At 39.4% G+C, this 13,008-nt stretch overlaps 1 protein-coding gene and 1 long non-coding RNA gene across 13 annotated transcripts in view; both read left to right on the top strand.

The window, feature by feature from the left end:
- Positions 1-2,213, top strand: part of SUSD1 (sushi domain containing 1) — a 52,385-nt gene extending 50,172 nt beyond the window's left edge. For 11 of the 12 annotated variants that reach the window (XM_055790880.1, XM_055790881.1, XM_055790883.1 and 8 more), the window contains one exon: positions 1,108-2,213. In XM_055790880.1, the coding sequence (XP_055646855.1) occupies positions 1,108-1,158 (51 nt within the window). In that variant the 3' untranslated portion in view covers positions 1,159-2,213. The remainder of the gene's footprint in view (positions 1-1,107) is intronic. The other variant, XM_055790887.1, reaches the window with a different exon arrangement.
- Positions 2,214-4,737: 2,524 nt separating this feature from the next.
- LOC129782817 (uncharacterized) lies at positions 4,738-12,343 on the top strand. Its single transcript, XR_008744941.1, has 3 exons — positions 4,738-5,193; positions 7,557-7,690; positions 7,821-12,343. It is a non-coding gene; the product is annotated as an uncharacterized LOC129782817 (long non-coding RNA).
- Positions 12,344-13,008: the final 665 nt, after the last annotated feature.

Here is a 13,008-nt window from a genome sequence, read left to right on the forward strand (position 1 = left end):
CATGTCAAGTCAGCCCTTTGCACTGTCCAGTTGTAAAGCCGTGGTCCTGTTTTAGGCACTGTATTCCAAGAAAGATGTGGCCCATCAGGAGAAAGAGACAGAGGAACTTGACAAAAGAAGACATGAGACCTACTTGATCTGACTGCAAGTAGGGCAATCTAATAATTGGTTGCTTAGCCTGGCAGAGAAGAGACTGCCAAGAAGCATGATATACAAGTATACAAAAAGCCATTATAGAAAGAGCAACTTCCTCCTGTCCATAGTGCCCATGGTACATGTACCATCCATGGATGGGCAGTATATCTGTGTGCTTCCGAACAGTAGGAGAGAGAGGTGTGGGAGCAGATTGCTGTGAATCCTGTGGAACCATGGCTTCTGGATGGTCTGCAAGAGCCTGTTAAACAAACATTTGTCAGGAATGACACCACAACTGATCATGTCATGGTGTCAGGTGAATGGTCTTGGGTTGGGGTCCCTGTAAGTTTTTCTGTTCTGCAGCTTCTGTTACGAAGAACTACTGTATTCAACTGCTCACCAGTCTGCTGCCTCAGGGATTATATTACCACAGCAGGACAGATTGTGAATTCCCAGTAACATGTTTGCTAACAGTGGTTTTAACTGTTCTGTAGTGAATAGAACTCTGACACTGGATTCACAAAGCACACGGCCTGACTGCTGATTAATTTTTTTCATTTAAAAAAATGTGGTAACCCATAGTTGTTATTTTTAAGATACCTTGTCACAAATTCACCTTGCTTCATTCCTCCTAATCCTTTGCTTCCTTTTATGCAATGCCCATTCAGATGCGTAAGCACAGTGCCAAAAGTTGAGCTTTCTGAAGGTCTGCATTGGGCGTAAGTGTTGTCAATTACAAGGTTAATGTAGATCAGTTAGTCATCAGAGCCTATGGGAATGCTTCCTACCCATCTTGCACTGGCTGTAAAGTTCAGAATTTATGCCAGCACCTTAAGTCTTTAAAAACTTAGAAGCTCTGTCATTTATCCCATCAATATGGATAATGCAAGTTCTCTGTTACGTCCATGCTTGAGACTTGAATGGGTTTTAAGTATTTTTTTTTTTACTGGATCTTTTTTTTTCTTTCTCCAGCGCTTATCTCCACAGCACAGTGCGCTTCCCACCTGCTGCTTTTGCCTGTGAGGCTGTACATTTATCTGCTACAATGGATGTGGCACAAACAGGGATTACATCATCATTCCTAGAGACTGAAAATGTCTCTCGCCTCTGATGTGTTATCCCCTGAAGTCAGCGTAGAGAGAATGCACTCTTCTTACCAAAGCCAGCATCTGTCGGGTATGGACGTATCTGCATGGTACATATGTACTATAGCATGGGCAGCTGAAATGTGTTTGTTACTGGAAGTGAGATATTTATTGTGTCCCCTTGTGTCTGGATGGTGTGGTTATGCAGAGGGGAACCTTCTCTCACAAACAGGTTTGTGTCAGAGACATTAGCATCCACCCAGTGTGTTGGCCACAGGTTTTCATCTATTCCAGCCACATGAATGCCTGATAATGAGGGTCTGTATTGTACTTCATTACACGAATAATTCCTTGATCAAGATGAGACTGCCTGAGGATCAACTGCTACTTTAGATACCTTGGTAAACTGGTCCATTGTAAGAGAAAATCCAGATCAACCCTTATATCAGATAAAGTACCTATTGTATTTCCAAGTATAAAGGTAGAAGACTTTCATCAGTCACTTAAATGTAATGGTACTTCAAGAGCAAGTACAGAGTTAGCCATGAAATTGTCACACTTAAATATTGTCAGTAGCAGGTGTGTTCCAGAGATACTGCAATCATTGCTCATAACAATTAGCAATTATTGCAAATAATATAACAATATATAAAATTTGCCAAAAAGCTGAGCAACTTTAGTGGCATGTGAAACTAAATAAGGAGCTACCTGTGTTAAGTGCAGTTTTGTTAATCTCTGTTCTGTAATTAAGCTGAGTAAAGCCATTAAATTATTGTCTGGTTAATGAGCTGTATGTAACATCTGGTTAGAGTAACTTAATGAAGTACAATTAACCAATTTCCTACGGTATACTTTCAGTTAATATTTTTTCCTTCTGTAAGAAAAAAGCAAGTACATTTGATGACTTCCACTCCTGTTCAGAAGTTGCTTTGTGATATATTAGCAAAATCATTCTGTTATGGTGAAATAAAAAAGCAATAGTTCTGTTTTTTACTCAGTGTTGTCATTTTTTCGGACTTACATTTTATGTTTTACCAATTTAGGATACCCATTCTGGGAATTCTAAGTGTTTCTGATTCCTGGTGGCTTTATAATTTTGGATATTCTGTCTCTCTAGATTGTGTCATACCTTTTTGATGTTTAAAAGGGGTATTTTAATGTGTAACAACGGACTTCATAGTTGGTAGCAGAGAGGAATTACAGTCAAAGTTACATGAGAGAACATTTAACTGCTGTACTTAACTGGTGGTGCTTGTTTTTTGGATTTGGGCAGATATCACTTCTGTTACTCAGCATTTCTACTGCTTACTAAATCTGCCCTTTGGGTTACTAAGTTTTCAGTAGTTAGTAGCTGAGTAAGAACATCTTTGTCAACATTAGTGGTTAAAAGTTGTTAATGTTTTCCTTCATTGATTGAGAAAGAACAACCTAACTGTTCATACTGGGCTACTGTTACTTAATTTTTCAGTTTCTTCTGCAGAATTCATTCTCACACGTTCTGCTTATAATTCCCTTTCTCAATGGAGTAAGTCGCCAAGGTTTGGCATAGCAGTACAAACTGCACCACTTCATTCTGATCATTCGCCTGCTGCTCTGGTCCTGTTTGAGAGTTCATGAGCAGCTGTTTCTGAATAAAGGAGAGCTGGAGAAGCAGGAAATTATTTAAAGAGATAGATGTGCCATCCTCTGTGAAAGAAAACTTCTTTTACCTTTTACTAAGACCAGCAGTGTTCCAGTATGTTATGCAGGACCAGGAATGTAAAGTCCGTCTTGTCAGTGGGTGTAGTTGGGAAGTTGGAGGTCTCCATGTAACCTTCAACAAGTGATTTCTTTTCTGTATGCCTTTTCTTTACCTAGCTTGCCTTTTCTGACACGTACTTTACTGAAACGTAAATTTTTCAGAACAAGGTTTTTTCTTACCAAACATCCACGCTTCTGCATAGTAGAGTGGTGCAGCATATTAATAACCAGGAATGAACCGATAAGAGAGAAGCAATGAGGCAGGACTGCCTGCCAGCCTAAGTTTTCCAGAACAGCTTTTGTCTTGCAAGTTTCCCTCTTTCCCTCTGCCTCCTTTATCGCTCTTGACAGACCTGCCTCCGGCTGTGAGCCTGTCTTCATTTGTCATGCACTTATCTTTCTTCCATCTACATCTGTTTCAGTTTAATGTGGGAAGCACAGAGAAGTAATTTAGCCTTGTCCTCCTTAAATAACTGTGCAAATGTTAACAGTTCATTTGTTAAGAGTCTCTCTTCCAGAAACTATTGCTCCCAAGCTTTCCAATTAAATATTTTTAATTACTTTTTAGGGAAAGTAGAAAGGTTTAAACAGTAGGAAATTAAGTAATAGCTGGAATAGAAGAATGTTCTTAAAAGTTCTACTTAGAACAACTATTATAGGACTGGACAAAAAGAACAACACGAAGTTATAGCGGCTGTACTTACTTTTGTCTGTTACAAAAACAAGCTTGTGTAGTGAAATTAATCTGGTTTAAGAATACTGCTAAAGAAGACCAGTTCTCTGATATTCCATTAGAAGGAAATATGCCATTATGCTAAAAGGGGTTTCACTTCAAATATGAACTTTTTAGACTTCTGATGAAATAGCTGATTTACAAAAATACTTAGGAAAAGATAGACCTAGCAGGTGCCACTTTGAATGGGACTTTGGAGTTAGAAGTGTGTGTCTGTAAAGGGTACTTTTGTTACTCTGATTTATAACCCTTATACTCAAGTTTATGGAACGATCTAGCAGTTCAGCATTTTACACGTAGCATCCTGCCAAACTAATTGCAACATTGACATGATCACACCATCATGGTTTGAGAAATTATAGAGACATTTCTAATGATCCTTCACTGCTGTTCCTTCAGTTAACACTTAAATTCTCCTGTTTCTTCAAATGTTTTTTGCTCCGCTTCCTCAGATAAGTATTCCACACCATTACCAAGTAAGGTAAAGCCAAAAGAAGCTACTCTGCTTCTACCATTCATCTGTACCCATTCATGGTGCTACACTGAGATGTGCTGTATTGAGAAACTGTTTGGTTTAGATACTTACCAATGTCTGGATTATCTCCAAGTGTTTTCATCTGTAGTGGAAATGGGAAATTGTTAGCCCTGGATAAACAGTTATGTGTAAGCTTAAGTTAAACTATTTTTTATCTTTTATTCTGTAACAATGAGATAACATGCAGGTTACTGTAAAATTCCAGCATTTATGTATGTAATTGTGCGGATGTGTCAAATGGAAATTTTTTATTGTAAAATACACTTTCTAGTGAGTGTCACGGGTCCTTTAAACCTTTTGTGAGATTTCTGTGTCCTGGGCATGATAGGGACAGCCAGAAGCCATTCAGCCATGTTTGTTTGTTTCAGTATTTACAGTACCCTTATATATATACATATATACACATATATATACATATATATACATATACATACATACATACATACATATACATACATACACACATATATACACATACATACATACATACGTATATATATATATATGAAAAATATTGATCTGTGGGGTGGTATGTTCCTTGTTTCTATGTGTGCTCTCAGATTTAACTGTTCTCAGTCACCCTTCCTATTTCCCAAGTCTTGCACTATTTTGCAGGGCCATGTCATATTCAGCAGAATTCAGCCAGAGTCCAGCATGAGCTGGCAGATCCATGATCTCTAGCTCAGATGGAAGTGCTTCTGTTCCCAGTGACAGCATTGCTAGGAGGTTACAAAAGTCTCTGAAAAATCTCAACTGTTAAATTGCTTTCAAGGACAAAGCTGGTTGCCTTCTGATGACATTCTGAGAAGACTTGGTGAAATTAGTTGGTGACTCCACTGCTGAGCTCCAGTGGAAAGGAACAAGTGTCAGCATTGCAAAAGCACCTCCACAAGTACAGTTCCTGGAAGCAGGAGCAATGACCCTGCAGACACCACAGACACCTGTTCCCTTTGGCTCTGACAGTGGTGAGGTCTGAGGAATGAAATGAATTCATGAGGGCAATGAAAGTATTTGTGGTATGGTTATTATGGAGCTATTTCCAATCTGAGGTTAACAAAAGAGGCACCTTTACAGTCACAAAAAAAAGGGAGACTTGCTCTGAAGTTCTGTTCCACCCTCTCCTTCCCCAAATATTTGTGTGTACTTTTTCCAGAAATACTGCTTTTGTTCCTGCAATCTTACAGCTGAATGACAAGAGTAACCTTTTTATCGGCCATTTCCCACCATGAGGCAGCACAATTGATGTATTTCAGTTGCAGTTCATAATTTATGTTCCCTGATGTCCTTGTTGGATCATCATGTTGTGAAAAAACTGCATCTATTATAGATGTATAACATATATGTTTGTACTTATATATGTAGTTCTGTTTCTTTCATTTCACATAAGAAGTGAAAATACAGTCAGAATTTCACAGCAAGGGTGGGGAAGTTCAGTTTCTGCCCCCAGGAGTATAAAAAATGTTAACATACTGGGGAGCAACACAGAAGGGTTTATAGAAATAAGTCAGGTCTTAATAGAAAGGTAATTTCCAAAGGCCCAGATTTTCTTGAGCAGCTTTTAGCCAGGAATGTTTTAGCCTGGCTTTGGTGACAGTTCATACAAAAGTCTCTCCTGCAGCCACCCCATGAGAGATGGAAAGAGAGCAGAATGGTTTGGAGCAGTCTGGTGAAGATGTTTCAAGCTAATGGGCACAAATCAGCTGTGCCAATACACTGGATAAAGCCTAACATAACGATAATGTAGGGGTGGTGTAAGCCGGTTATCAGCTTTCCCTTTTAGCTCTGTAAAATGACTTATTGGTTTGGCTCATCGCTAATGAAGATGTTAGGAATTTGCATTTTGTTTTGCATTCCTGGGCATTTTATTTCCATGTGTACAATTAACCAGTCCTTTCCTATAACCTGGAGTATTCATTTATTCACACAAAACCAGAGCCAAGTGAACGTGAAATGCCAGACAAGTAGCAATTGTAAATATCTGCTGAAAGGCAGGGAAATAGTGCTTCAACAGCAGTTCTTCATTTTTGCAGTATACCAGCCTCTTACTGGCAAATGAATAAAATTATTATTATGCAATTATGCAGCATGTTGCAGAATGGCAAAGTGAGTGTTCTGTGGCTAAATGAAATCTGGCTCCTTCCAGTTCTGTTAAATATTACCTTACTCCCTTTATTATTCATAGATTTAATCTGCCAGATGTTCATTTTTATTACAATAAAGCAGTCTCAAAATCCGGCATACTTCCAGATTTTCTGAGTTCAACTTTCTACTCCAATTTTTATGAAACTCTCTTGAATTTATTGAATTATCCAGGTTCTCACCCTGTGCCACTTAACATTGTTTTAAGTTTAGTGCAATGATTTATGTTTACATTGGTTTGGAATCTGCTCTGATGTTTTAACTCAAGACAGGAGGAGAGTAGAGAGATAAATATGTTGTGCATTTTCATGAGGAGATTGAAAGCAGTAGCTGTAAGACTGTTTCCTAGTATGGCCACAGCAGTATCCAAAGACTCTTTAGCAGTACTGTTATTTATCCACTGTTTCTCTGCACAGGAGGTCTCCTAAAAGCAAGGTAGATGGGAATTTCCAGCTGCACTTTGCCTTTGTGGTGATCCCCTTTCTTGTTTGAAGATGCAATTTCATAATTATTTTTTTTTTCTTCTTAGAAAGATTTTTCTGTTGGTCGATCCAACAGCATTTGAGATTAAATAGGGTTGTTTGAAGTAGTTTAGGATCCTGCTGATCTGTTTTGCTTTCTGCTGGGACTCCTGGGAGTTTGTTTTTTTCATCACATATCCTGAAAATTACCACAGCAGGACTGATTCATGTTTTTCAAACGGACCAGACTGTTTGAACACATTTTAATGTATTGGCTCTGGGCATTTTGAAATGAAAAGCCATGCCATCTTTGATAAGGTATAACAAGTATTTCTTTATCCAATAAGATGACTTAATGCAAGCACCTGTTCTGACTTTGCCCAGGTTCACCCGCCAAAACAAAAGGCAGAGTTAAGTTAGAGTAACAAGGCCTTGATGAGTGCAGAATGCTTCTTAGAGTATTAGCAAGGAAGACTACTGCCTTACTATGAAAAGTGATCCAATTTAATCCAATTTAGATGTCACTCTGTTTTGCATTTATCCATAAACAAGTCCCAGCAGATGTTAGTAAATCAGCATGACAGCAAAATACTTTTGCCTCCAGGCATTTTATCTGGTACCTGGAATTTCCCTTCCTAGATATATTCCTTGTTAAATCTGCCTTACATATGAGTAATTGCTTCCTCTGTTTAGTCATATCCTAAAATACTCTTTCTGTGTGGTTAAAGTCTCTGCAGTCAGGATATGCTTCTCTGTAGGAATAGTGGCCTAGTGGCCTGGTGAAACTTGCTTGAAGTGTTGGTCCGTTGTGTGGAAAGAGACATTATTTCACAACACTGGCCCTCATCTCTCTGGATATCAGGTGCTTTTTTTTTTTTTCCTGTTTGTTTTTTTTAAATTTCCAGTCCCTTTTGAAAACCTTAGCTCTGCAGTCTAAGAACCCGGAGCACTTAGCCTGAACTTCACTTCTATATCCCTTTCCTGTTGTTAAGGTATGCTTTACTGTGAGTGGCATGTGAATCAAGATTTAGAACCAGAACCATAGAACATCTCAAGCTGGAAGGGACCCATAAGGATCATCAAGTCCCACTCCCTGCTCCTCGTAGGACTACCTGAAAGTAAACCATTTGACTGAGTGTCATCCAGAAGCTCCTTGAAGGTCTTGGTGCTGTGACCACTTCCCTGGGGAACCTGTTGCAGTGATTAACTACGCTTTCAGTGAAGAACCTTTTCCTAATGTCCAATCTGAACTTCTCCTGATGTAGCTTCATTCCATTTCCTCATGTCTGGTTGCTGGTTGCCAGAGAGAGGAGATCAGCATCTCACACTCCACTGCCCACAACTGCCCTCATTTGTGTGCTTGGGATCAGTTTCTCCAAGTTCATTTGTGCTAGTTGAATTGTTCCTTCTGCATTACTTACTGTAACTGTTTCACGGTTCTAAAGAAATGAGCCTGTTAGAAACTCTTCCCCATAATAATGTCTTTGCCTGCAGACACATTCAAGAACAACAGGAATCACAAAGTTGTCATGTTGTGAGTTTGGTGAAAGCAGGCAGTTGAGGAACACTATAATCCAGCCTCTATTCTTTGTCAGACGAGAGAATCCAGTGCACAGGTAAATGATGTTACAAATGCTCTGTCCATACCTTTAGGAGACATGCAGTACAGAAGAATCCATTGCACAGTCACTTACCTCTCTCTCTTGCATGGAAACAGCAACAGAAATCTTTTACTGCATAGTATGTGATTAGTCTCCTGTGCCTACTAAGAGCTAAGCTCATTTAGCAGCAATGCTGACTCAAGTCAGTCACAAGACAAGACACAAATCCAAGGAAAACCAGGCTTGGTTAAGCACAGTGTTCACAGATCTGCTTGTTATCAAAACTTTCCAGCATGTCTGCAGGCTGTTCTTTACAGACACATTTAAACAATTATAGAACAGTGGCTTTTTCTCCAATACTTATTTGCAGTCTGTTAATTCTTAAAACCTGTTATGAGCAATGGAAAAAATCAGCAGAGCTGAGGACAACTGTCACAGAGAATCATGGAAGTGTTTTTCACTAGAAAAGAGCAGTGACATTCTCTGAACTCGTGTCTCTGAATTGAAGAGAAAAAAAATCAATGCAAGTGCAAGCTTACCTTAAGTAGGTCTTACCCAATAGCTGCTGGTCCAGAATGATGAGATGTACGCAGAAGAAGGAGATGGTGGGCAGAGTCAGGCTTCCTCAGGGAACATGTTTTCCCAGTGCTCTGGTGTTCTGGGAAAGATGGATGCAGCACAGACAAGATCCAGGGAAGATGAAGTGCATAGAAGGAGGTTTACAAGCTAAATCTTGGTGTTCGTACAGAGGAAGGAGATAGGTTTATGCAGGTGTGCTGTAACGAACTGAGCAGTGTAGGAGATTTTAAATGTGAGGCAACATAATGATTGGATTCATTCTGTTAACAAAAGCCTTTGAGTCTCAGACTTCTGCAGTGGGCTTTTAAAGGTGGCCTCTAAACCCGTTCTCTTTGTGCCCCATTCATACTCTTACACGGTTACATTCTTTCCAGGAACAGTGGTGAGTCTGCAGGTACCTACCTCTCTCATGCTCTGTATTAGAGGTCCTTGCATGTGTTAGCTGCACTTTATTATTGTTTTTGCAGCTTATAGTTTATATGTTAATTCCGCTGTTGCCTGGCTCTAGCAAAAATGTGCTGCTTTTTGATGAGAACTGAGTAATCTAGGAGAAGTCTCCACTTCAGTTGTAACCTTTCTCACAGCTGAAGAAATCTGGCTACTGGCTGCTGGGACACAGGCTACACAGGCTACAGGTACAAGTCTTGAAACTGAAAAAGCTCCAGGTTTCTTTCCAGCTATCCCCAAGTGCAAATCACTATAATCTGTCCTTGTTTTTCCCTTCAAGTAAACAAACAGCTTTCAAAACTGATATAAATCTTTTTCTTCCTGTCTTTGAAATCCTTAAGATGTTATCCAAAGAACATACCATTTTTTGACTTTCACTTTGTTACCTTTTTATCTTGTATTAATTTTCTCCTACATTATAAGTTACATTTATTTCCCTTTGTCTCTCTCCCAGTGGAGTCAACATCCTCTGGGCATCTATTCTTTCCCTGTTTGTAGGGGAGTGATGGCCCTCTTCTGTGGCAGAAAAAAACCAGCCAACAACTCATCAGTTAAACCCCTAGGAAATGCATTGTATTTAAAAGGTCTTCCAGCCTGAGGTAGAGATGAGGATTTCAAATGTGCTTGCTATACCATTTGCTTTTTTTGCCCTTTTCCTCTCAGATTTCAAATCAAGGCAGAAAAGGTGCATGGGTACACTTAAAATATGGAACTTTCTGTCCAGCAGCAAGAAAACCAGAGAGAAAAAAAAGTGCCTGTTACATTTAGTATAATTGCAATCCTTATCTTGCAATCTAACATCAACAAAACTTTGTTGATTTCTCATGATAAATGATTGATCTAAGAAAAAAACATAAGGAGAGTTCATATTTTAAAAGTACAGTGAAGAGGCAGACTGTCCCAAACTGCTTTGGAACACCATCCCAAAAGGAATTGCCTCTTTTGCTGTTGGAATTTTGCAAAGGAATTGCTTCCTCTGCTGCCATTCATTGGATCTGCCTCCATCATGGTTCCCTGTAGATGCTTAGGATGCTTGCCATCACATTTAAGAATGTATTTTTCAGACTCACAGGATCTGCTGCTTATCTAGACTTTTTATTTCTCTGTGGTGCTCTTAACAGACTGTCTATGACTCAAGGCTAGTGCCGATGACTGTTAATCTTTCTAGTGTGTTTGGCAGAAAGAGTTACATTGCTTTTGAGATAACCTTCACCAGTAGATTTTTAATCAAGGGATCAGCAAATGAAACGTGGAGCAAGTGACAGAACCACTCTGTTCACTCCCAGTTTCAGGCTGCCAAAGGCTGCCTCGCGCAGACAGCAACTTTCATATGCATCAGTAGGGAAGCATTACCACAATTAGAATTAAAGAACCATCTAAATGAAGAAGGGCCCTGACACCCCTTAGAGGAGTTCTTTTGTGTAATTGTTAAGGTTTTTAAGAAAGCATTCAAGACCGAGCATTTCTGTCCAAACAGGCCTCTTTCTGAGAGGAGATTGAAGGTCTGCTGTTATTTTAAAGCTACAGGTTCTAAAATGCCATGACTGGCGCAGAGTCAGTCTTCATCTCCTATCTTCTTTAGATTTCTTTTCAAAAATTCATACTTTTCCCTTCTCACTTTCCATGGAAAAAATCAGAAAACTTGATTAAGAAGGAAAACAATAAGGTAGACAAGATCGCTGAAGTAAATTAGGGTTTGCACCAAGGCAGTGCTTGTAAGTTTTGCTTGGAAGGTAGGTCTGGGGCATATACCTGTAGCAAAAGGAGAGCCCTTGGGGTTTTGACATGGGACTTGGATATGTGTCTGTGGTTGTGGTTTGCACTTTTGGTTATGCTACTCTGTACGACTGAGGCATTGGCGCCTCTTTGAATCATTTATGGACTCATCCATTTGAAAAATATTGTTTAAAAAAATAACATTGTCAGAAGTTTTTATAAACAAATATGGTGGTCTGTTTAAAAGATGTTATTATGTAATCCAATTTTGCTTTTAAAAAAGAAACATAGATGGTGTGGATAAACTGCATTTTTAGGCATTGCTATATTCACTTCTTTATTTGTTTTTAAACTGCTTCTTCTCCTTTGTACTTGGGAGAAATCTGGTCAGAATGCAATGGCCTTTCTTCCCTTTCTACAACAAACTTCTGTTTCCTCTGCTGGTTAGCTGGGGTTAATCATCTTAGAGTGCATCTCACTGGGATGAAGAACTTTGTTTCTGGCTCTGAATATAGGCAGTCATCTTGCTTCCACACCTGTCAATCTGTTCTTGCCTTCATTACCTGTTCTTTATACAACATCATTTTCCTGAAGAATGCAAAACACTTTCCCATAAGAAAGCATGAGGAACAGTGAAGTTAGGGGTTGTACTGGCTGCTGCAGAGTGAATTGGTAAACATAAAACTAGAGCTGTTTTGGCTTGTCAGTTTTGTATCATGAGTGCCGATTTAGACAATGCAATCCCTTTCTTTTCTGATAACCATCTTTTATAGCTTAGAAGGTGGTTCTGGCACACGTGCCTATCTGTGATCAAGACCTGGTTTTCAGTAGCACAATACAGATTGGTTTTACATTACTTTGGCGAATGAGAAGGTTACATGAGGTGCTCGCTAATATAGCGGTATTTCACATGGATTTTTAGCCACCTTTGTGCTTGTGATTATCGTGGTAAGTTTCAAGAGCAGGTGAAAAATAACAATATTCCATGCTGTAGGAATTCATACATTATTTTCTAACTTTGTCAAAATGATCTGTGTGAATGTTACACTGAAGGGTATTATATCTATGAAAAAATACTAAAATACTGTGTACTCTAGTGGTGTGCCTGATACTGGTTCTGAGCAAGAGGAGGAGATCATAGGCCTCTTCTATATCTGTTTGCTTAGTCATATAAAGAAGAACAACCGGTCTGCATTCTCTAAATGTGGTGTCAACAGCAGGCAGTCTCAGCCATGTGGTCTTTTCCCTTTCTGTTGCTTTAAATTGGATACCAGCTAAACTCACAGCACCCTGTTTCCACAACTCCCTAAGGGCAGTGGAAGGCAGGACAGGAGAACACTTGCTAGGGGACTTCAGTGGAGTTATCTGCTCTCTGTGATGCTGTGTCTCTGCTAGCATGTGGTACAAGCTAATAGACGCAGAGACCAGAAATATCACAAGCATCTACTAGCAGGGTCTTAGGCTTCGAGCATGCAGTTGTGATCTGAATACTGTGGCTGCTGCATGACAAGTGTCTGAAATTCCTTTGAGCGCAAGAAGGAGTAAGGACAGTAAATGTAGTCAAATTTAGTGTAAGTTTAATTTTTCCTTTCTCCTACTTTATAGGAAACAGCTTATTAACAACTGCAAAACAGTGCTAAGCTGTGGCTGACAGTCATCTTTTAGGTCCACAGTAAAGTCAGTGGTGGAAACTACAGACATTTTCTAGGGGAAAGGACAATTATCATTGAAGGAAACTGGAGAGAAGCCAGGGAAAAGAAACTATTGTCACAGGAAACATGAGTAAGGAGAGGAATGACTCTCACAAGAGATGAAGGAAAAGAAAGCAGACAAAATC

The sequence above is a fragment of the Falco peregrinus genome, chromosome Z, assembly GCF_023634155.1.
Source record: "Falco peregrinus isolate bFalPer1 chromosome Z, bFalPer1.pri, whole genome shotgun sequence".
NCBI lineage: Eukaryota > Metazoa > Chordata > Aves > Falconiformes > Falconidae > Falco > Falco peregrinus.